We start from the raw sequence: 26,104 nt of genomic DNA on the forward strand, positions 1-26,104 counted from the left end.
TTATCTTAGTTGTATAGCCTGATTAATCTGGATTGCATAAAAAAATATATTTACTTTATTAACTAACCTCAAGGAAATAATTAATAAGTACACAGGAAAAAAATCTTTTCATAAATATAATTGTAATGCAGCTGAAATGACATTTAAAATACTTCCACACTGACGAACCTGCAAGTGGAAATAAATAAAGAAAACCAATAAGATATTGGTAACTTTGCTCTATAATATCTTGAATGCTGTTAGGTTCCAACACTTTTAATTTTAATAACTTATACAATGTCGATGTATGACGTACTTGCCGTGGTAGTGAACGTTGTTTGGGCCAATACCCAAAATCAGTCCCGTTCCTTAGGGTTTACTACGACATTGGCCTTCACAGGTGACTGCGTTATCGGTGGAACTGATAAAATGTTTGTGTCACTAACAATCGGAAGTGAGCTTCCCACACAGAAATTGCAAATTGGTAATTTATTTTTATAATGCTCACATTTGTTTTCTCATACATTTTATTGCTGGAAATTCTTGCTGATATTCTATTCAGATCTTCAATATGTCAAGTAATATTTGTCTTGCATTAATAATTTTTTTTTCAACTTGCTTTTTCTACAAATTTTGGAAAGAAAGCTGTTTAATTAGTTTCTAGTCTCAATCAGTTCCGGGGTTTCTTGTAAATATTACTCGTACGTTAATAATAAATGACAAAAAACCTATCTTCGTATTTTAATGGTATCTTATGCATTAATTATTTTATAAAAACTATATGGTTGACTGTTTCAATACACGTATAGACGTTAAGTATAATATAACTTGCAACTTTATTGTACAAGGTAGGAGTACTTAACACCTCGCGTCACATGTCAGGGTTCAGTGAAGTTTCATGCAAACTTTCAAGTACCTCCATCGCTTCTATAATAAACACGTTTTTAATTAATTTAAATTAATTTGTTCATATTTTACTAAACCATATGTTACAATGTAGGACTATTGTACTGGTTTCTTATAAATGTATTTATTTTGAGATTTTATCATTGCATTCATAGTTACGCTTAAGAATAATTTAATCTTTTAGCTAAAGTACCATGGACTATCAAGAAACTTGATATTTATTGTTAAAAATGAAGCTTAAAGCACAATTTTGAGTTTATAAATGAATGTAGCCTTGAGATATTGTACGGACAGAAATATAGATAGATGTTCAGATAGGTTAACAGAAGGAATTTTTCCATCGCCTTAAGTAATAAGATACATCGCTTCTCAGGACTTTCAAAAGCCTTGACATCGTCAAAAAAGTTTAAAACCAAGGCTATGTATACAATCTTTGTCTGATATTCTTGCTACATAATACATTCCAATTTTAGTACTTGAATTAGGTTTTATAGCTGTGTAGAAATGAAAAAAAGTTACGGTGACTTAGTAATGGTAATAAAACCAAAGAGAGCGCTGAAATAAAAATCTCGTCACAGATTTTATAATTAAAATTACATTTATTTTTCGTTTTACTCTATGGCTAAGAATGTATCATTTGAAAATCTCATATAATTTTACTAAGTTTGTTTAAACATTTTCTGAATCTGCTATTTTCTCGATGGCATTATAGCTACCAACGCAAAACATTCGCTAATGCTTAGCCAAAACACATCAAGTGACCTGCATCATCACCAAGAACCCAATATTCTTCATATTGTAGTGAAGCTTCAGGCAAAATTTCCAATCTACTGGCCATTTATTTTTCTAGATATATTGCTCACAGACAGACAGACAGAAATCAAATTTGTCCAGCGTCTCGAGTGATAACGTTTAGTCTATAAGGTAACATCTTTTAGTATAATAAAGAGCTATAAAAGATGAATTAATACATAATGAAGAGTTTTTAAATACATTTATTATCATATATATTTCGATTGATGCTTTATAGGGCGAATGGAACATCCGTTAGACATCTCGTTGCGGTGAGTTGCTGGAAGTAGAGCGCAGATAGTTTCTTAGTTCTGGGCCTTCGCGTGTCGTTAAAATTCACGTGCCATAATCCAAATTTGAACCTAAGTAATAAAGTGTATTAGTTTTCTGTGGCAGAAACTGATGGCTGGATTGAATGATTTAGTAGAGATGAATAAACATAGTGTTATAGATTATAATTTATCTCGGCTTACCTAGCAAGGACTGCAGTTTAAACATTGATATTGAAGCAAAATAGTAGAAGCAGATTTTAGTAGATTACGTAGTTGCAACATCTTCATGTAAAATTTTCCTCGTTTATGCAAAGATAACTTACAGCTATAGTGGAAGTTTCTTAGCGATTTTGAATAAAACTAGATCAAAATAAAAAATCTTCCTTCCTGCCTATAATAGATGAATTATTTATATAAATTATTTGAAAAAAAGTAGAAATTAGCTACACGTTTTGTAGGGATTTCCTGTAACTTTTAATGGGTTATAATGGGTAACTATAATACGTTTTAACCACTTCAATGAAATACGGCTTGAAATATTTGATAATTTCAAGTATCATATCTTTTAAAAAAAACCCTCACTCACTTATTCACTCTCTCATTACTGATACTCCAATATTCCAGAAACTTCAAATTTTACATAGGTATGCCACATGACTAAAATAAAGAAACTAAGATTCATAAAGACCAAGCATCTATAAGAGTTTTCTACACTTCTCGATAGTATAGGGAAATAAATTTGACGCACAAGCTTTTAAAAAATAATTAAAAATATCTTTTTAAGAAGATTAACCAATTATATGAATTGAAATGGTATTGAACCATCGACGTATTAAAGTTTTGTGCTTAAAACTTTCTAATGTCCTACAACGATAAAATTATGCTCTCAACAGACAACTGAAAGACTTTCCATGAAGATTAACCACCGACAGAACATGGAGTAGGGTTAAGAACCTTAGAAGAACTATATTTTTATTTTTTTAACTTCCCGTTGTCTAAGAAATATGAAACTTTATGCATACGTCCCTCAATCTCGCAACATAAAGAAACAGATTTCATGCTAAGTAACAAGCCATAGGGGCCAAAATAGACGCAACTCCTAGAATAACTATAATTAATGTTTTCAACTGTAACAGAGAGATGAAATTTAACACAAAACCTCTTCACTTAAATAGAATATTTCAAAAAATGTCATGGGAATAAACTACCCATAGGGGCTGAATTAGAATTGCTTATCGAGTTCTCAACGTCCTAGGAGGATGAGATTTCATACACAGGTCCATATCACCGAAATAAAAAAAATATAAAAAGTTTTAATAGTGATCTACCACTTATAGTTGTTAAAATAGAGTGGCAACCCCTAGATGAACTGTGTTTTTGCTCTGAAAACTACCTAATAATCTAGAATGTTGATATTTCACGAAAACAGTTATGCCTCGTGTATTTATTTTTAAGCGTACAATTCAAACGGGGGTGAAGTGAAATCCCTAGAAGAACTATTTTCGGTTTCTCTACTCCCCGATGTTCTAGACCTTTAAATTTTATATACACGTCTTGTGCTCTCAACAGACAAATGGAAAATATGTCATGAAGTGCAAATACTCATAGGGGTTTAAATGTAGTTGCAACTCATAGAACAATATTTTTCTTTTTATAACTTTCCAATGTACTGAAGACACACAAGTACCTCATGATTTCCATAAAAATTTAAAAGTGATTCCATGAAACCTAACATAAACTAGGGTTAAAAAGGAATTGCAATCCTTAGAGAACTATATATTGTTTCAAACTCCCTGATGTATTAAAACGATTACATTTCACAACGCACACACACACACACACACACACACACACACACACACACCACACCACACACACACACGCGCGCGCGCGCGCGTTTCTAATCCTTTCAACTTACAAATGGAACACAATAGTGGTTGAATAGCGTTACAACCCCAAGAAGAAATATATTTTTTGTAACTTTCACGTTTCTTATCATCACCTACATCATCATTTTCATGAAAAACAAGAGAATTGTTACGAAAATAACAATTAATTTCACGATAATTAACCAAACACCAATGGGTTGAAACCCATAGACAAAATTTTAATGGATGTTTTAAAACATCCAGGTGTGGTAGAAATGTGGAATGTAACCCACATGTTTATTCTACCCTCGGCAGACTATCGGTCTTTTTGAACTATGTATTTAAATATCTTCTTGGTCGTAACCACGTCACTAACGCTACTACGCACGAGAAAAACTTAAGCCAGAGTTACATTACAATGACCACAATAGTCATATTTGTACTAGAGTAGAATTTTAAACAAACGTATAACATCTTATATGAATCGGAGCTACAAAACAATTGCTGCTATGGGACCGAAAATAGATTACAATTACCGAATGTATAAGCTTTTAAACTAAAGAAACTTTTTACACCTAAGAATGTGTGTATTTTATAGGTTGGGGCAATAATGCAAACGCTATTACGGCACAAAAAATTTTTTAGACTAGAATTAAATTACAATGGTTGGAAGTAAACACTTTTTGGCTGAAGTAAACTTTTTGCACCAACGTAATGTATATATTTTCTTTATCAATAGTGCAATGCACACAATGCATACGTTACTAGAGTACTGGAAATATCTTAGACCAGAAGAAACATACAAGAGCCGGAAGTAAACACTTTTTTACTAAGGTAGGCTTCACATACAGTTAATTTGTTTGATGATGGAAACCTATTCTATTGTGTGTGTGTGTGTGTGTGTGTGTGTGTGTGTGTGTGTGTGTGCGTGTGTGTGTGTGTGTGTGTGTGTGTGTGTGTGTGTGTGTGTGTGTGTGTGTGTGTGTGTGTGTGTGTGTGTGTGTGTGTGTGTGTGTGTGTGTGTGTGTTGTGTGTAATATAGTTGGTCCGAACCAGAAACGCATTTAAATACGCTAAACCCGATACAAAAGTAAATGAAAACATGTTTTTTAACTTTTGTTAACCAATCTTAGTAGTGGAGGCTGAAATAATACGTACTAAGAATTTGCCTGCTACTAAATATAAATTATTATTGGGCTACATCATAATTATGTGCTTCCTCTAAGATTACTAATTATTTAGCAATCCTTCATTTTGGCCCTAAATATTGTAATTGTTTGTATAATAAAATATTGCGGATTAATTTATATATTTCATTGATGCTTATAAAAACTTTTTCACTCTACAACCTAATTATATTTCTCAGTTCGAAGTAGAGTTGCTTGTTGTTAAGATCACTAAAATGACTCGAAATGAAAGCGTAATTTTGTCAAAAAGTATCTACTGTTGGGCCACGTAATCTTCTCCCGGTATAGGTTATTTCTTCCTGGACTTCTAATAGCGTTACCGTTGTTGCCTTAAACAAGAAAATATAAGTCGGTCTGAAATATATACTACAGTAAAGAAGCGCCTACCCCTAGCAATTTTATTCTACTTGCGGGGTAGGTTAATTCAAGTGCCGGTTGCCTTTTGAAGACAAAAACGCATATATGTGTCAAATTTCAATTTTTTAGTAAGGGATGTTCAAAAACAAAATAATATTCATCTTGAGGCTGGAAAACCTATTTCAATCCTTATGGTGTGTTGAAATTCTAAAAAATAATTACTTTCAAAGTTGAGATGAAACGGCTCGTGTATATCAAATTTCATCATTCTAGACAGTTGGAAACTAAAAAAAAACATTACTTTTTTGTATGGGTACCATTTGAAAGAGATTATTCATATTCGTAGAAATGCTTTTGTTTTTCGTTTTGAGTAGTGATACACGTGTTGTAAAATAGATAGATGAAAGTTTGAAGAAAATAAATAAATTCTTCAGGGGTTGCAACCATACTTTATGCACGATGGGCAGTTGATCTATATGAAAAATATTATATTTTTCTAGTGAGAGCATGAGCAAAACTGTATTGCTGTAGGATATCGGGAAGATTAAAAACATAAATGTAGTATTTGTAATAGTTGCAATTCTTTTTCAGCCCCTACAGGTTGTTCATTCCGTTTTAAATGTTTTTTTTTTATTTACATTAAGTGGTATGTGTGTGTCAAATTCCATCTTTCTACAACAGCGAGAATTTAAGAAACAAAATGATAGTTCTTCTTGAGGTTGCAACCCAATTTCAGCAACTGTGGCTTTTGCACAGCATTCTTCGTATTGTACAGTAAGACTGATGCACGTATTGGTTAAATTGCATACTTATAAGACGACAGAAAGATGGGAAAACAGTATTATAGTTTTTCTGGGAAATGCGACCATTTCAACCATTATGGGTGACTGATAAATTGTTGTACTCTTAGGGCTTGCAACTAAATTTCAACTCCTATAGATGATTGACATTTACGAAAATGCTTTAGTTGTTCTTTTTAAGTCGTGCGGCATACGTGTGCCAGATTTAAAACTTCTGAGATATCGGGAAATTGGATAATTAGCGGTGAGTGTGTGAGTTCTTAGGCTTTTAAATATAGAGATCATAAATAAAAATTCCGAAAATCAATCTAAGCAGTCTATACACAAAACGATTTCTCAATGAGCACCGTTTTACAAAATGTAGACACTACAAATGTAGTGTTTTACAATATATTGTTAGAACTAATCTATCTTAGATCCAAATCATACAAACTAAATATAGATCCTGGCATATTGTATTATTGGACACAATGTAATATAACGTTAGTTAGTTTATATTTACGTACATTGTTATTATACCAAATTTGTGAAGAATATAGAACAGTTATCTTAATAGCCTAAATGAGCTATTATACGTCATTATATTGCGTTAATCTAAAATGGGAACCCCAATAAATTATTACTAATATTATATTAAGAGCTATAGCATTTATAATTTTATATATCGTAATAGTAATTCAGGTTTGTTTGCCTTCGTGGGAATGGTAAAGATCAATAAATTTAACAAAGAATTGACAATCTGCAACTTTCTAAGATTTTCATAGTTTTAAGTTTCTAAATAAATTATTAAAGCATGTTGTTAGAATATATATGGTGTTGATAAATGTAAACGAATTCATAATTATTGATGCTTATTTATTAAGTCCAATATTTTAACTTACCAAGAGTGTAATGGCCGAAAGAAAAACGGATATTCACGAAGAAAGCAACTAGGGTTTATAATGGTGACAGTTTAGACACGTAACGTAATTTTGATGGGAAAGGTGGATTTAATGCTACTTCAGCTCCTTCTCGCCTTCCGCTTAATACAGAGTCTGAAATATGACGCTGTCACAGGCTCGACTCCTGTGATCTTGAGTCCGCATCCCTCCTAAGAGTTCCAAAACAAGACGAAGAAGATCAAAACGAACTTTTTGCATCGTTTAGACGTCAGAGATAGATAATAATACAAAATTACTTGAGCTATTCATATTTGCTGACGTTATGTGTAGCAGATTCGGTAGCACCGTCATGCTTTGGGATCGTGTCTGAAACATCGTAATAGACTGGACTGTGTACTTGATGAGAACACCTCTTCATGCACAATGCACTGACTGGCTGAAGACACCTTTTTAGTCTGGGTGTCTATAATGTCAAAACGATGCAAAACGTTCGTATAGAGCTTCTGCATCGAAAATTTGTTTTTTATCCCTTGAGGATACGGACTCCAGTCGTTGACAGTTGTATATATAGATAACTCCAAAAAGTAATCATTATTGCAGTTCTCACCTCAAATACAGTAAAGAAATTTCGACCACTGACGTATCAAATGCTGTTTTTCAGATCCAATCGGTTCCACTTTTGGTATATTTTATCCACATTTAATGTTTTAGGCATTAGACCATGAAGTCCCGGGATGATTTTACTGTGATACAAATCATGTGCTATCAAACTAACGTTGTGGAGAGGGTATATAGGGTGCCTGCAACCAAGTGAATCTTTAATTTATCCTAGCGCCATACTCACGTGTAACCTCTGTTCCATTCAAAGTTGTCCATGAGCGACCATGCAGTGTATCCTATGACGTTGCAGCCATCTTTGTAGATAGCTTTCAGCATATAGTTGATAAAATCCTATAGTGACCAATTATAAAAATGTACAATGTTATTAATCAAAGAAACCCTATAAATATTTTCCAAATAAGTCTCTTCGTCATAATTCTTAAATGGGGGTTTCTTTATTATCAGGCCATATTGTTAAATGTCACCTGGCATATAAACCGTCTCTAAGTTTAAATTTACAAAACAAATTTTAAACCTAAGACTTCTTGGAATCTTGGAATTTGCCATCGTAATGTACAGTACAGAAATACGTTTAAAAGAAATAGATACCTATTTGATTTTCTTAACCATTAATATATTTTCAAAAACAACAGCAACCAATTAATAAGTTAAGAAAGTAGTTTTTTGCTTCTTAAACAACATGCCAATAGGTCTCAAACCTCGAGAGGTTATTTCCTATTATTATAACATCTTCTAGAAGCCGTTACTATGGAATGATCATATTCCTTGGAATCCAGTAATAATTTTTGTTTTAACATTGTAACAATATATTAAAAACTTTTAAATTTAAATACGTATTTTATTAATTTCTTTTTCTATTTCAATGCCTTAATGGTTTTTTAGTAATACTTAAATTATTTAAATACGCAATGAATATTTAGGTTGGATCAATTGAAAGTAGTATATATATTATTTAAATAAGCAATAAATATTTTGGTTACATCATTTGCTAAAGTGATAAATGTAGTAAGTAGTAAAGTTAATTATTAATTTAGTTGGAATGATCTCCTTTTTAACAACGAGAATTCTGATAAAAATTTCCATATGTAAAAACTTACATGGTAGAAATTAACTCTTGGTGTGTCATAGAAGACATTTAGGTCATTAAGACCATTCTCGGTAACGAAGACAGGAGGGTTGTCGTACTCAGTTTTTATCCAGTTCAGCAAACCTCTAAAGCCCCAAGGTGAAGACTGAAAAAAATCATACAAATAATATTTTATCAGAGGATGATATAAATTCTCAAGAGTTCAATAAAAAGGGGTTTACCTCCATTTCTTGAATGATTGAAAAAGAGTCTCTACTTCTGGAGGGTCCACCGTCTTCTATACCAGCAGTAACGAAATATGTAAAGTAATGATTCAATCCAAAGAAATCGTAGCTACCTGTAACGGACCATAACAATATTGCATGAATATTATAAACAGAATGTGACGTAAAAAATGAACGCTGAATCGAAAATGGTCTTTGCAAAAGTGCAAAACCTACCTTCATCTTATTCATTACACATCGTTGGACTTTAAATATTTAATTGCCGATAGCAGTAAAAATGCATTACATCATCTTTGTTGAACTGACCTTTATAACATTAAACTTTTCTCTACATTTTGCAAGTTTTCTTTACAATCCTTTCATCATCTGAAATAAACTTCAATAAAATATTCTGGTACTAAAATAAATCTATCGCTATGTTTATTATTGGTATTGGTGATTTTAAAGTATAACGAGATATTATATATTTGCTATCGTGAACCCTGAAATAGTTCGTAATCTGTCATGTGTGTTTTCTATAGATTCCAAGAACTTTGTGGCGATAGTTTAACGAGGTACTCAAACTAAAATTCAACACCATATGCATCGTTTCGATATATTAAGTAGCAAATGGTGAGCACACCTACAAAATGGTGCTACAACATGTAATTGTAAACGGCAAAAACTTATTCCAGGTTATCAGACATATGCTTAAATTGAAAAAGAACAAATCTATTGTTAGGTTTGATTTTGGCGTGCTTATCACTTTATATTTAGGAATGTTTATGTAAATGTTAACTTTACCTCTTAGGTATTTAGACAATATTGGGCTATGTATATTTGTGGTATTAAATGATGTTATGCTTTCATTGAGTTTTTAATAGGCTATGTTCAACGATATTTTTGAAAAGCTCTTCATTCAATTCCCATGCAAGTGAACTATTGCGGTCCTATGTTATGGCTCTTTGGAATGATATAACAATAAATATACAAATTTCATTTGTTTTAAAACGCAAGTAAACAATTTGGCAGCACAAAAATAATTAAATACTTTTGCGTGATAGTTTACAAGCTATTTTACAATCTATTATTTTAGATGTCTTCACTTTTACGCAGTGATAGTCGTTCAAACTATTAGTATTTATATTTTGGTTATAATTATCAAATAGTTTCGTTGATAGCCATAAAAATCTTATATTAAAGCAAAATGATAAAAATATAAGGTTTCAAAATATATACATTTTTATGTTGCTTAACACCGGTTAACACATATTTATGTTTTACCTCTTATATACTGAATCTCATGCGGGGTGAAGTAAGGTAACTTTGAGACGTTCCTTCCTTCCAGCCAGCTGTTACGATCAACAAGTTCCCGTACGATCAAGGGGAAGTTCCCCTCCTTAGAGAACACTGGATGCGTGAACAACCCAATCTGGAAAAAAACAGGGTTGAAGTTTTGGTTTCTGTGTTTTTAAAACCATTCTAGTCGCAAATGGTGTGAAGCTTTATGGGAGTAAGACTGAATTAAAATGTAAACTGTGATTCTAAATTTAATATTATATATTAGGTAGTTGTGCAACTCTCTAAAATCTGTTATGATCTTTATTTTGGTGAGTTTTCAAGAAAACCCCTGAAGTGCAAGAATTCTAAAATGATGAAGTAGTATTTATAACGTGGCACACATTGATAACATTATTTTATTCTTTCTATGGTTTAACATTTTTATTTTTTTGATAATCGTGTTATAATTAATTTTTAACAGTTATTTTTTCAGGTTGTGTGAAATGTTTTTTTCTATAAATATTTGTCTGGCATTGAAGTAGATTTTGGGCCAAAAAATGTATAAACCTAAAGTAGCATTACTATTATTATTAGTAGGCCTATTATCTTGATTTTGATGAATTCAACACATAGATGAATGAATGGTGTAATACCAGAGCCAGTCACACCTAGTTGAGGTTTTTATTTCAATGACCGTAGGTGGGGGAGAAAGAGCCTACGGAAGTGCCTATTGTTTGTACAGTGATAGGCAAACAAACGCAAACACAGAGTGATAAAATAGTAGCTGTACCCTATCCTAATGTCCAGCATATGAAATGCGTACACGATAAAAATAATATATCGAGAACAATTGTTTTGCTGTGGCATCTTATTAAACATAACAACATCTGTGTAGCACCGAGAGAAACATGGAATATTGGTACTTGGTAGCTGGAAACTAGATAAATCTCCATTTCAAAATTTTAATAGTGATATTGAATGAATTTAAAATTCCTAACCTGCTATCCACATTTTAATAGCATTTATTTTAAATCCATTTATAGCATATAAATGCCAACTGTGACACATAAACGGACCTGGAACTGAGTTTGCCTATCTGCGGCAGCACAATCCTCAGGACAGTTCGGGTTAAGAGGCACACTGTACTGTGCGGCAACAGCCATCCCCACTCTACCTGTAACAAGACACAATCCTCAGGACATTTCGGGTTAAGAGGCACACTGTACTCTGCGGCAACAGCCATTCCCACTCTCCCTGTAACAAGGCACAATCCTCAGGACAGTTCGGGTTAAGGGGCACACTGTACTGTGCGGCAACAGCCATTCCCACTCTCCCTGTAACAAGGCACAATCCTCAGGACTTTTCGGGTTAAGAGGCACACTGTACTGTGCGGCAATAGCCATCCCACTATCCTTTAACAAAGCACAATCCTCAGGACAGTTCGGGTTAAGGGTCACACTGTACTCTGCGGCAACAGCCATTCCCACTATCCCTGTAACAAGGCACAATCCTCTGGACTATTCGGGATAAGGGGCACACTGTATTGTGCGGCAACAGCCATTCCCACTCTCCCTGTAACAAGGCACAATCCTCAGAACAGTTCGAATTAAGGGACATACTGTACTGTGCGGCAACAGCCATTCCCACTCTCCCTGTAACAAGGCAAAATCCTCAGGACAGTTCGGGTTAAGGGGCACACTGTACTGTGCGGCAACAGTCATTCCAACTCTCCCTGTAACAAGGCACAATCCTCAGGACAGTTCGGGTTAAGAGGCACACTGTACTGTGCGGTAACAGCCATCCCACTATCCCTCTAACAAAGCACAATCCTCAGGACAGTATGGGTTAAGAGGCACAACTGTACTGTGCGGCAACAGTCATTCCAACTCTCACTGTAACAAGGCACAATCCTCAGGACAGTTCGGGTTATGGGGCACCTGTGCGGCAACGCCCATCCCCACTCTCCCTTTAATACGGCAATAAATTATACTTCTCTGAACCCTTTTCTTGATATTTCAAGAAATTTTATTAATGAAACATGATGACCATTATTTTAGGTATAACGCCTTCTGAAATACACGTTTGTAAATTCATTTTAAAATAAGATTTGCTAGGTAGGTATGTTCGATCCTTCTTAACATTTACCTCTAACGTACATATAATTATCTTAAAGGTTTTTTTAACTAAAATACTATTAAGAAATATGAAATGATCATATACCTTTTTGGAATGGTTTGTAGACTGATTCGTAAATACGATAAGCTTTTCCGTGGGCTCGTAGCAAGTTGTATGCAGCCAAATACTCTGTAACCCCATTGACCGGTAATCCCGGTGCAAAGTCATAGCCCTCTCCATAACCTCTGATTATTATGTCCATCTCGTTTATTGTAATCCACCATCGTACCTGTTTTAAATGAAATAAAATAGTACCTTAATAATTGAAATGATGTGACGCAGTCAGTTTTGGCTAGAATATGGAATATATAGATTTAAGCAGTTCCTTACAATATTTAGTCCTCGGCTTCTGTGATTGTCACGTTCCACAAGTTGGGAGTTTGCCTGACGTTAACAACAATGAAGCTTACAGTTCTCTAGTCAGCAATCCGGTTCATTAAATACATACGTTCTACAAATTCAATAATATAGAAATTACAAGGATTTAGTAGCACTAACATTTCTATCTATATTTTCTTTGTACAGAGTAAACTAGTGATATTGTCAAACCATTGTAAATATAAAAACCTAATTAAACATTATACTTCCTGTTGAACTTAGCAATTCTTTTTCAGTGTCAAATTTGTTATAACTAAATATTATATTTTAACAACGAGGAACAAATCCCATTTTCAGCCTTATTTTGTCAAATTTCTCAAAGCACTAGCCAGTGCAAAGATTTAATAAAACAGGTAAATAGAAGACTTAGTACAGTAGTAGCAATAAATTGTGCTGCAGTCCGAGGAAATATTTGAACCTGCGCTATGACTAATTATTATCCATTATCCAACACAGTAGACCGCTCGCCCACAGATTTCCCCAAGAAGCTTAACAGTTTAATACGGCTTGTTAAAGACTAAATTGCATATTATAATTAGAGCACCCGAGTATGGTGTATTAATTGTCCTTAATAATTGTGGTAGCAACACTCTTTAAGCAGATATGAGCTATATCTTGGCAATCGAAGCTTGAAAAGGTGAATTCAAATTACATTTCCAGTGGGCCTCGCAAGTTTTGTAGAAATCCAAAGACAAAGTTCTTCACCGTCGCTGGTGAGCTACGTACGTGTTATTTTACGGATGTGCTACTTTGCGCTTGTCCTCTATAGTGCCATGGATGGTAATTGCTCGAATCATCTCAGGAGCAGTTATGCAGTTATTGCAACAATTATTCTCATTTATTGTTCAATAACTCAATAAGTTTTTTGTATGGTGGCCATTTATGATTATAGAAGTATGCAGTTTAACCGTGATAAGTAAATTTGCTTATAACAATAATTTCGGAATAGTTGTAAATTAACAAGTGCAAGTTTCGAGAAAGAAATTTAGATGATTGTAACAATGTTGGATTTGTAAGGTTTCAAGACTAGTGGTCAATAATGCGTTTTCTAAACTTTGGAAAGTGAAACAAATTTTATTGCATTAAGAATATTGTTCCATCAGTGTTGTGCAAATTAAAATTCTAAACTAATAACTTATCTTCATCTTAAAATTTAGAGACAACGCCCAAATTTGAAATCTACATTTCATCCGTCTAAGCTGGAAGGGACATTTTACTCCTGCTGAAAAGATAAGATTAAAATTTTTAAAAGTTATGTTCTATTTTCGTAACCCTAATGATGGTGTATATCCAAAATCCTGTTATCCTGTATTATAGATATTCTAGCATTACCCAGATACAACATATTCTTATATGAGCCGTTTCATACAGGATAACATGCCGACATGGAATGAGAGATTAGTCCGTCTTGGTCGACTAGTCATAGCACACGAGCCTGATACGGTCTAATAAACAATTAGCTGATTCTCTCAGCCATTCGTCCCAAACGTTCGACTCTTCCATCCAGAAACTTTTGGTCCGTCACTGCATCTTTTTCTAAGAAAAATAATTAATGTAACAACGAATAGGTGTTCATTTTTTTAACGGGATTGTACTACCTATTCAGCGTAGGTATGTATGTATTATGTATACATTAAATATGAGAAAGAAAAGATTGAAAATAATGATTTAATACAACTACAATAATAATGAAGTAATTCACGTCAATTAACTTCGAAAAGTCAAAATTGTAATTCGTTCACTATTTTATTACAAATTAAACCCAATAATAGTGTGTTCTACCTTTCTCCAGGGATAACAAAACTAAGATGGCACTATATACAGTTTCACTGTACAAAATAATAAAACATATATTATACAAACTGATGAGCTTTATGTGACAACTAATATATTTCTTAGGATACAACAAGCCACAATCGTACTAGGTGGGGTCAGCCAGGTACCCCAATTGTATTATTATCTTCGTCAGATACGCCAATATATTTAGTAATCTTAATTTGTCCACTTAAATTGTTATAGTGGGATTATATTTAATGTTACTAAATATACAATATCATAAAAAATATTAGATACCAAATTTTATGCACGAGTTTATTGTATTATTCTGGCTTATTCTGGTTTATTATTCTGGTTTATATGTACTACTGGCATAAAAAATAAATTGATTTTTAAATACAATCCTGTGTTATTATGTACATTGGATTAATATGACCATGACATAATGGTTTTCAACTTAGTCTCACCTTCCCTCCATACTCCCTGAAAATGAAGTTGGCATAAGCGGCAAAATAATCCGCAAGCGCAGGATTCGTCCAGCCTCCTATATCCTCTAGTGCCTGGGGCAGGTCCCAGTGGAACAGAGTCACCTGGTGACGAATTATAACATATGTAACACGATATATGAAACTTGAATTGAAAGTTTTAAATTATTATATTTTGCATTCTTTATGTGTATCCCCTGATTTGGGCAATATCAAAAAAATATTATTGCCTTTTAATTACAATTTCATAACATTAAAGTATGCAATTATTTGTATTTTTAATTAACTTACATACCATGTAAATTTGTGTTTGTCACTATCATAAATTACAACGTGGTTAATTCTATAGTAAAATGTTTTATACCAAAATGGTTCTGTTGTTTCAGACTAAACAAGAAGAAGACAAAATGACATTAAAATTTAGCTTTTGCTGAGACAGAAAAATCACATGTCAGTTTGCATAATTACGTAAAAAAGTTAATAATGCTTGGCAAAATAATGTTCTCGTACTATTCCCATTACGATGCCTCTACGGATAATGTGGATTCCCCAATGAACCAGTTCCTCAGTACTGTTAATACAACAAACAGACAGATGATCCATTGTCGTGTAAAGCTTTCCACTCTTTTTACAAACTGGTTTCACGCTACAAATAGCACAGTGAAAGATATATTAAGGTTTTAAACAGTGAGTTTTGCAAAGTATAAACTCTGAGCCGAATATTTAATTAGAAACTTACCATTGGTATAATGTTGTTGGCCAACAGTTCATCAATCAGACGGTGATAGTATTCCACTCCACATCTGCTTATTGTGTGCGTGTAGCCCATGGGGAATACACGACTCCATGATATTGAGAATCTGTACATGTCAAACTAAACATATTTTAAAAATTTTAGAAAAAATACCTATATCTATTAACTATTTAAGTTTAATTACTAAATTAAAAATAGTATAGTCTTTTAAATTTAAACGTGTATATATATATATATATATATATATATATATATATATATATATATATATATACCCGTATATATATATAAAATATACAATATGTTATAAAAATTAGTAAATGTTAGTTAAGTCTACCCGTACATAAAAGTCAAATATAATAATAGTAAATCCATTTGTTGTTGTTAAATGTTTGAAAGGAAAAGCCACTTGCTTTATCGAATAATACCGTGCAAGATATAGAGTGGTAGCCAATCCAGCTCAACACCTACAAGAACCAATGTCACAATGTGGGCAACAATATGGATGTCCTGCACAACACTTAATGTCTGGATGTTGGTGTGGAAAGTAGGTAAATAAGTCTAGTCTACTGCAGAAGATGACTGTAGTAGTGGGTGGAGCTCAGATAATGTTAAAGACTCCCCTTCTTCTAAAAGGACATGCCTGAGATAATGCCAGCTATGCCTCCTTATGGAATCTCGACAGTAGGCGATTCCTATCTCCGACCTTACTCAATCCGAATGTCCTGTTACTGTGGAAGCTACTGCAAAGGTCTCAGGAGACATATCTGATTGTTCTATGTCTCAGGTTCTTGTTCTAAGTAAAAAACATTCTCTGAGTAACTACTAACACTGAATGCTTTAGTATCAAGAGTCAAGGCTGCAACAAACCACACATACATTTGTTTACCCCAACAAATCAATACATGATTTTATAAAGTCATGTATAGATGGTGTTATATCAAAGGGTGTTTCTTTGGCGAGCTATTTGTAAACCCGTATATCGAAGGCTAGTTTATTCTATTACTTATTTGTTGATCAGTAGTTTAGTCTCTAACTCATAGTTGTTTTCTGCTGTAGTTCACATTAGTATTAACTAACTAAAAGTTAAACTGGTAAAATTTGCAATATAATTAGAATAATGTGAATCGCATAGATTGTAATGTTGCGCAATTTAAGAATAATAAATAATTATAAATAAGAATAATAATAATTTTACTTTAAATAAATTAAGTTGTGTTCATGGCGATGTAAAAATTTAAACATTACACGTTACTGAAATAAAATAGTAATACATTAAGTATTTATTAAATGTATATTTATTCAATGAATCCTCACTAAGTGTCGGGTAACAGGATTCACTAAGGTTACATGCAACATTTCTAATCTATGTATAACTCTGGCACGTCATAGGCAGACTAAGTTTAGATAAATTCTGCTCAACTCAAAATTCGCATTAAAACATTTTTTAAGTTTTGTATAGTTGTTAGTTTTAATAGAAATGTCTAATAATACAGTTTCCTGTGGGCAAGGGAGCATACTATACATAAAGATTGCTTTGAGATGAAATATTGACAGTCACCGACTTTGATCATTGACTTGCAAATTTATTATTTTCTCGTTTTACTCTACGAATAAAACTTCCACATGTTGAACTCGTATATTTTATAATTGTAAGCGATTTGTTTACATATTTATTTATTACCACTTTGCCATCATGGTTTCTCATAAGACTAATGTAAGTAACGCTTATCAAAATCCCATAGAGTGAGACGCACCAACTCAGTGTTGAATATACGAGTAGAAATAAAGCTTACACAATATTTAAAATGTGTAGGTGGTTTAGTGCGGAAATACAAACATTTAAGCAGGCAGACTTGAAATTTATCCTTACTCTTGAGTTAATCTTTGCCTTCACTTACTCTCAATCATTAATAATAATAAAATTAATATAGAATCGATAGTAAAATAATTGATTGAGTCAATAATATTTGAAATATTTCTATATTTCTAACTTTGTATTGACATTACGGTTCATAATATAGTTTTTCTTATTTACATTACCGTTAAAAATGTGAACATCCCTTCTAGTTAACTTTATAAATCAATAGATAAATTTATTAGAATTTTATGAAGAAATTATATATAAGAACTAATAATGGTAGTAATAGCCATATTATAAATATAAATCAATTATTAAATGTGTTCCTAAGTGCTACTCTCTAAACGGCGCTAAACAGCTGGACCATATTGGCTCATTCTTTTTTTCAAGTATTTGTGGAAATCCGAGGAAGGTTTATTTATGGAGAGATGGATATATATAGTTACCTGGTGTATTTTAGAATTTGGAAGAATTATAATATTTAAGTTTAATTATCCGAATTTTAATTGACAATAAATAGCTGTTGGTACTTTCAGTTAAGTTCGTTTAAACACATAGTTTTCAACTCGTGAGATATTATTATTATGAAACGACATATAAAAAACATTATTAAATAATTAAAACTGTAGTACCTTACTGTTGAGTTTTTATTTTACAGAAGAAGTTATAAAAAGTGGTGGGAGGGGGTTGAAAAGTGGCAATTAGTGCAGATTGACTGGCTCAGAAGTGTAACCGCTGACGTAGTTTCTACTTCATTAAGGTAGGTATTATGGCCTAGCGCCGATTGGTTACGCGATTCCATTCCACCTAGCTCTTATAAAGATTTTTTAGTTTTATAGAAATCCAATACTTAAAATAGAGTTTCCTATTAACTTATAGTCTAATGAATCAGACTCACCAACTTACTTAGGTTCGATGGCGTATAACTAAAATTATAATAAATTTAAATTAATCTTTATATATTACACTGTATAGTAAGTATTGAATTGGGACAAAAATACTTACAATATCAGAAAATCTAAATTTTATTTGCTATATTAAAATTTAAAACATTTTTTTAAATTCTTAGTTTATATTATTTATGTTCCTATCTCATAAAAAACAAAACACACATGTGTCACCAAAACACAGTTTACAACAGGATTCTACAATCTACAGCCAGACCTAGAAACAACCAAACGAATAATACTGGATACAGCAACACAATAGTGGGTATTGTTCTAGCCCCAATACTGTGTTAATCTCAGTTTGTGGTTGTGTGAGATTATGGACTGAGCCTATGGTTTTGGGTTATCTTTGGTCCTAATATTAAAACTGAGATATATATAAAATACTGACAGATATTTTACTAAAAATACGAATTTGCGAAAGAAAAACTTTAATATTTTTAAAAGTAGTAAAATAATTATGAAATTAAATTTTTACTATTTTCATGCACGGCGACTTTTTCAACTTAGCATACTTTAAACCATAACTGTAGGGCAGAGCAAGGTTATGAACAATTTTCATCGTTATTAATTAAAATGACAACGTGACGTTTCCATAATTGTGTCTGTCATTATTTCCAATTATCTAATCCTGGATTACAAAATTTAGCATAAATTAAAACACATAAAACAAATATTATGCTGATAACATATAATGGCATTGTCTCTATAGAATATTATTGTTTTTTGCATTATTTGCCTATGTCGTTTGCTAGAAGCGGCGTACAGGTGTTTTTCTTAGTGTTATCTTGTTTCTATTGAATAGATATTTAATATGACATGTAAAAAGATAGGGGTTGAAATTTGAAATGTAAAAGTTACTCCCCTTTTCCATTCTTTGAAAAAGGAGGGGGTGAATATTTTTATCCTTTATAAAGTCTATAGAAATATTTTAATAACTACGGTGAAGATTTTACATAAGAATCTTAATCTGTTTTGAATATATCCAAACTTTGAAAAGAGAGGTGATATTTTTGTTAATCTAAACAAAAATCTAAAAAAGTAATTTAAAAAGTTTGGTGAAGGTTGTATATTGATGTCTCAATCAGTTTAGAATATATCCAGGCGTATCATGACTTAATTTACATGCTTAGATGTAAGGGGTTTGTTTTGCTACAATCGTTGGAGAGATGTTTTGTTCTTGTCATTGTGTTTCTTTTTAATTTACCTTTCAAATGACATGTCACAAGATAGGAATTCCAATTTGAAAATTTAAAGTGACTTCCCCTCTACCCTCCTTTGAAAAGAGGGGGGATATTTGTACCCTTCCAAAAGTTCAAAAAAGTATTTTAATAACAAATAGGTGAAGTTTTTACATCTATACCACAATCCGTTTGGAAAATGTCCAGGCGTATCAGGAATTAATTTACACTCTGTTTATATTTATTTCTCTAAATCCAACATCTAAGTCAGGAGGAGCTTGTACTAAACACAGTTTTTGTTAAATAAAAATAGAACATGACGTTTAATAGGCTAGTATATAGGTGGTACTCACTCCAGTCTCCTTGATCATCCTCACATCTTCCTTATATTTGTGATAAGAGTCGCACGCCACGTCACCGTTAGATCCATCGTCTATATTTTGCGGCCGTGTATGAGTGAAGCGGTCCCATATGTTTTCACCTTTGCCTGTTGAAATCGCAGTAAATGCTTTTGTTTATTTGTAAAGAAAATAAAGTTGTGGTGTTTGCTTGAACTATTTACTTTTATATTTTAGCGTCAACAGTTATACTTTTCCTGATGACATAACACAGAGTTTTTATCGTTTATTTTTCTTTTGGAAAGATGGGAGAAAAGAATGATTTTTCTTTACTCAGAATAAGGTACCAAGAAATAAAAAAAAATATATTTGTGTTACTATGTTACATATTAGAATGTCATATTATTTTGAACAATTTGCTTCCATGTTTATTTATTTTGATATTTTTTACGTTACCACTATGGTTACCCATAACACCAACGGAAAAAAACAAGTCGTGGAGATTTCATTAACCCAAATACCTTGGAGTGTCATACACCATCATCAAACTTAATGTTGCAGATATAGAAATGAATCATGCAACACTTAAAGTATATAGGCTACTTTGTCTACATAGCGTGTGGACTTGCAGACAGAAATGAAATGAGTACCGCCCCTCCAGTGAAAAACTTCGCCAATGCTTAGGTAATAGCCTAATTTGCTTAAGTATAAAATAATTTAATGAAACAAAATGAATGTTTCTTAACATTAATGAAAAGTATAGCATTCGCCAAATTAATAATTAATAAACAGCAAACATTCTATTAAATTTTACGTTTTTGGTATACGAAGTTAACCAGTAAAACCAGTTAACTAGTAACTGAAATTCCTATTTAAAATGTATTGATTTCATATAAAGTAAAAATGTCTTATTTATGTATGTTTAGGGACAGTTGTAAGGTTTTGAGCTCCATAAGAGAACTTTTTGCAGAGAACTCAGTATTTAAATTACACATTCTGCATATATGGTCGTCATAATTATCTGTATAACATGTCGATCAGTGTCTAAGTATACAGGTATTCAGAAAATAATTAATTATAAAGCACACTAAAATTACATTTGTGTTATAATGCATTTTTGTTATAAATAATAGAGTCGTGTTTTAAATTTAAATCGTGATATTTACTCAAATGTAGGCCTAATACATTCATTGGTGATACTGAATGACTGGCACAATGAGCGTTGCTTAGCAGCATTCTGTACCAGTCAGCTGGGAGTGACAGCTAAATACGCTGTTTATTGTCGAGTGAGGTTTTCGCTTTCCTTGAGTTAATTACTTGCGATAAGTTTTGAAACTAGATTTAAATAACTTCACCAAATATTTGCATTTATGTTTCATATATTGCTTCTAGTTTTGCTATTGATTTGGACTTTAAACGAGTCAGCATGTGATTCCAAATAATTCTTATTTCATCTAATATGTCACATAATATTAATATTTTATTTCTTTTTAAATACACAACTGTTGTAAGTGATAGCTTAAACTTAAATACTCCTCTTTTATACAAAGGGCAAATATAGTTACGAATGAGGCAAATATAGTTTTAATGGAATAATATACACTTAGCTCTTGTAAGTTTATATAATTTAAAGTTTATCATTTCATGTAATTGTTTAATTGACTATTACTATTTTTCCTGGATGAGTAATAAAACCAAAATTATTATAAACATTAAATGATAAAGTAAAAAGTATAAGATCATTTTGTACGACCTGGCTTAGTTTACGGCTATATTGTTTGTTACTGTTATAACGTTCAATGTTTATATCATATTGATAAATGATATACTTATCATATTATACTTATTAATCTTCTTAGATTATTGTACTAGATTTTATTACTGATCCTCGAATATTAATAACAGTTTACTTATCATTATCGCGATTAGCTTTTTTATTACGTTTAAAAGTAATAACATAAAATTTTTATTTAACAACTTGAAACACGTTAAGAAATAGTAGATTGTAATTCATAAACGAATATTTTCAAAGCAAATCTTAACGGAATAAAAATTTGTTACAATGATGTTGAAAAGCAAAATTTTCAAGGAAATGTAGGATATTTTATTTCAGGTATTAATATTGGTCACCATGTTAGAACAATTTACGAAATCGCCCATTAAAACTTTAATGTGATTTTATTCGTTTATCAGATACAAAACGGTGAAATAGTTCAAATAGACATCCTGTATAACTGAACTAAAATATAACAATATCATGAACAAAACCAGTTATTATACCAGATTACGTAATGTCTTTTCTTACGTTAGTAATACGTAATTTGATGAAATAATTAACCAAACATGAACATTTGAAGTAAAGTGTATTTATGAAGTAAATTTCAGGCACTGAGTATAGACTACGAATGTTTCATACCATCAACGTCCCAGGCTCCCTCAATCTGGTAAGCTGATGTGGCAGTACTAAGGTAGAAATTCGGAGGAAATGGCACACAATATAAGGAAATCGACGGTTCTCCGTTGATTTCATAAGTAAATAACTGTACCTAAAATTAGGACTTCATTAGTCAAAATTAAATTCAAACTACCAAAAATTCTAAAATGTACTTGAGTACTTATGATATATCAATATAGAGAACGTAATTCGTATAAGTCAATATTGGAATAATTTAGGCATCTAAAACTAACCATCAAAGTATGATGAATCGTGTTGTACTAGTTTCATTTATAAAAATTCTAACCCTTTATGTATCAACTACTAATTGTGGCTAAGAAGGCAGTTTAGCTAATTTTAATTCCCTTCCAAACTATAATATTCCAAAAGAAACATTGTTCTTTATCCCTTTTGATAAACAATTTTAAGGAATTTGAGCAAATATTAATGAAGCTATTGTTTCCAGATGACAAAATCCATGTGATGTTTTGAAAGAAAGAGGGAAAGTGAAAGGATTTTTAATTGAACATACATATTGTTATAATATAATGGTGTTTATAGTTACTGATGTAATTTACTATTTAGTGTTACATATGTATAGATTATGTAGTTTTATACTAAGATTTGAATAGCTTATTGTAAATTAATTACTAAATATTTGTTATTCTAAATTCACTATACAGTGTTTTAGTAACAACATTTTACTGAAAAGTGACTATGTTTCTTTTTGATTACGAACTTTTTTATATTACACTCAATACATTACGCTAGTATATTTAGCAACCACATTTTAGAAATACAAGTTTATTAATATGGTTTAGCATTTAGTTATATTTTTCTGTTAGAAAATTTAACAGCTGCTTTACTTTGAGGAATATAAATGTTCACAGCACACGGAAACTGCGTTATACAATACATTTTTTATTCATTTCGGCCTCTCATTTTGAGATGTTTCGGCAGAGGTATTTCCATCACCAGATGTTAAATAGAAGATTTCAATGAAACACGTCTGCTTAAAAGATGTGAGGGGAACGTGGCCGAGCTGTAACGTGATTGTATGTATAAACTGGAAGGAAGATTTATTGGGCGTGATGGCATCTATCACATAAGCCTTACAACTAAAATACATTTTCATATATTTATTTTCTTTACAACTTCTATGAATATAAAACAAGTAATTGTTGCAGTTTTTAAAATATGAATGCTTAAATTATATTGCCTGGAATACGTTTTAGCTAATTTAAAAACCAACATATAACAATATTAAATTGAAGTAATAAGTAGTTTTTAACTTCAGGAAGTATTTTCCAAAGTGATTAAAATTATAAAAAATTGTCTATATTTACAAAAATCGAAAGTGAATCCGACTACTTATATGGCACGATGTCTATGTTACCTCAGCCAATTAGTTCATATATTTTAATTTCAGGAACCACACCTTAGGACAAAATATTCATTTTCATATTACTAGAAAAAAACCATCTAATAATTCATCATTTTTAAAGCTTAATAAATCAAAATCTATAATCAGAAATTAAGTCGGTGTCTTTTTTTATTAAATCTCTTAACGTCCAATAAGCGCAATATAATGAGATGAAACAGCTTTAAAAGAGTATTGGTCGACTAGATAGCTTAACACCCTTTTTATAATATGAAACCGTACCTGTTGTGTAAATACACTGATAGGTATCAAACTTTTAATTTTTGTTTAAATATATTATTAGCTTGATAATTAAATCTTTATCGTTTGATATATCGTTATTTTTAAGATTATTAGCTGAATATTAACTAAGATTTTTAAATATTATTAATCATTGCCATTATATCAACTTACAAATCAATGTTATTTTTGCTGTTGTTTTGGACACACAAAAGGTGTTTAAACTTCGTTCACCTTTATCGTTCCTAACCTGTACCTGTATTGTACCTGACACTGTTGATTGCCATGGCCTAAAATTAGGTCTGGTTGCTGACAAATTACCAACAACAAAAAAAGGCTCTGTGAGGAAAGGTAGACACGAAATAAACCTAAGTTGAATGATAAAAGTATATATTAATCAAACAGATAGTGACTAATATACAGACTTATTTTCTTGCTGTTCTAATTAAAAAATGTACGAAACGTTCTCTAACTTTAATGTTTACGTTAATTACCCTTAAAAGACTCATTCCAGTAACTTGTATTTTGAGTAGAATTGTCTTATTCCTCTTAGGTGTCTTTATTCATATTACACACTGTATTTTACTTTACATTCAAAACAATTAAAAATAAAGTAGCAGAACAGGATATGAAAACCTTCTTCCTACTTACAGTGGTCAAGAAGATTGTACACGCTTTTAAGTCAGTCACAAGCATATTCCAGGACATCGTCTTACCTTAATAGGTATTGCTGCCTCTCTATGAAAAAAACAATGTCATTATAACCATACTATATTTTACATATAATGGTGATCAGGTATTTTTAAATTATTTTTTTAGATTATGTAACACCTCGAATAATATTATTACTACATTGTATCGTTCTGTAAATTTTCAGCTAATGAATCTGATGTCAATAGAAAATCAATTGACTTCCTTATTACGCCTAAGTACTCTTGAGTGATCGCTTTAATACTTACATGGCAAGTGTTTGTAAAAATAATGCCTGTATTTCAAGTTTACTAGCAAAATAAAAGGTACAACAATATCTCGACAGTATATGGAATTTAATTGTATGAATGGTAATCCGCAATAGGAAACTGGAAATCATCTTACGCAGCTATTGAAGAACAAGAGTAAATTACTTTTTTATGATGGTTGGTACGTTAGAACTGAAACTATTTAATATCTTCAAATTTTCTACTTCATACTAGTTTTAAGATACAGTCGATTTTACTGTAATGAATTGACATACAAAAGTATTTTATACTCTCAAGAGAAACTCCATTGGATCATAAAACATGTAGCGCTAAGCTCTTCTAAAAATAAACCAACAGGAAGAATCACGATATGCCGTATTTCCAGGACTAGATGTAAAACTTACCCTTACTATATTAGGTAAATAGCAATTTCAAAAAAGAAACTTTCTATCACTGTTATTGTCTATAAAGCAACGTTAAATGTTTTATTATTTTTAAAAGAAATGTCCCTGAAGATGTGTCGTTGTCAAATCCCTAGAAGCACAAGTTTGATTGTGTTATATGTTACTCAAATGGTTTTAACTTGTTTTCAATTAATTGCTGACGTTTAAGTGCGTATTATAATAGCACAAATACTAACTGATTTTTAAAATTTGTTTTATAAAACATGTAATAAGGAAAGAGTAATATGATTAATAATTATTACTTTTCACGAGCTTTCATTTAGTTCTGAAAGTCAAATAAAATTTATGAATATTTGCCAATGAAACGGATACAAGTACCTTTTAATATAACACACTGTTTTAAATTAACACTATCTACGCTGCATTATTTCTTATGATCATTTCTTGTTACAAGCACTTGTTTTACCAGACTGAACACATGACTCTAGAGTTAACAAGTTCACTACACGTGTACTACA

The 26,104-nt window shown here is 31.6% G+C and overlaps 1 protein-coding gene across 1 annotated transcript; it reads right to left on the reverse strand.

Annotated features, from left to right (window-relative positions):
- Positions 1-1,886: 1,886 nt before the first annotated feature.
- LOC124354284 (myrosinase 1-like) lies at positions 1,887-26,104 on the reverse strand. Its single transcript, XM_046804623.1, has 13 exons — positions 25,965-26,104; positions 24,875-24,961; positions 22,546-22,675; positions 20,145-20,278; positions 15,788-15,922; positions 15,031-15,153; positions 12,455-12,638; positions 11,311-11,408; positions 10,238-10,385; positions 8,972-9,087; positions 8,761-8,895; positions 7,887-7,993; positions 1,887-2,039 (listed from the first exon to the last, which is right to left on the reverse strand). Exons 2-13 carry the CDS (start codon positions 24,929-24,931, stop codon positions 1,910-1,912), a joined length of 1,497 nt encoding a protein of 498 aa, XP_046660579.1. The 5' UTR covers positions 24,932-24,961; positions 25,965-26,104; the 3' UTR covers positions 1,887-1,909.

The sequence above is a fragment of the Homalodisca vitripennis genome, chromosome 2, assembly GCF_021130785.1.
Source record: "Homalodisca vitripennis isolate AUS2020 chromosome 2, UT_GWSS_2.1, whole genome shotgun sequence".
Classification (NCBI taxonomy): Eukaryota; Metazoa; Arthropoda; class Insecta; order Hemiptera; family Cicadellidae; genus Homalodisca; species Homalodisca vitripennis.

What these genes read in the sequence shown, in the direction of transcription:
- LOC124354284 (XM_046804623.1), bottom strand. Translation starts at nt 24,931, where the DNA reads ATGTCCTGGAATATGCTTGTGACTGACTTAAAAGCGTGTACAATCTTC. An exon ending in TCAGGGAGTATGGAGGGAAG is followed by an intron (nt 12,639 to 15,030) that starts GTGAGACTAAGT and finishes CATTTAAAACAG; the next exon opens with GTACGATGGTGGATTACAAT. An exon ending in TGAGATTCAGTATATAAGAG is followed by an intron (nt 9,088 to 10,237) that starts GTAAAACATAAA and finishes GGTCCGTTACAG; the next exon opens with GTAGCTACGATTTCTTTGGA.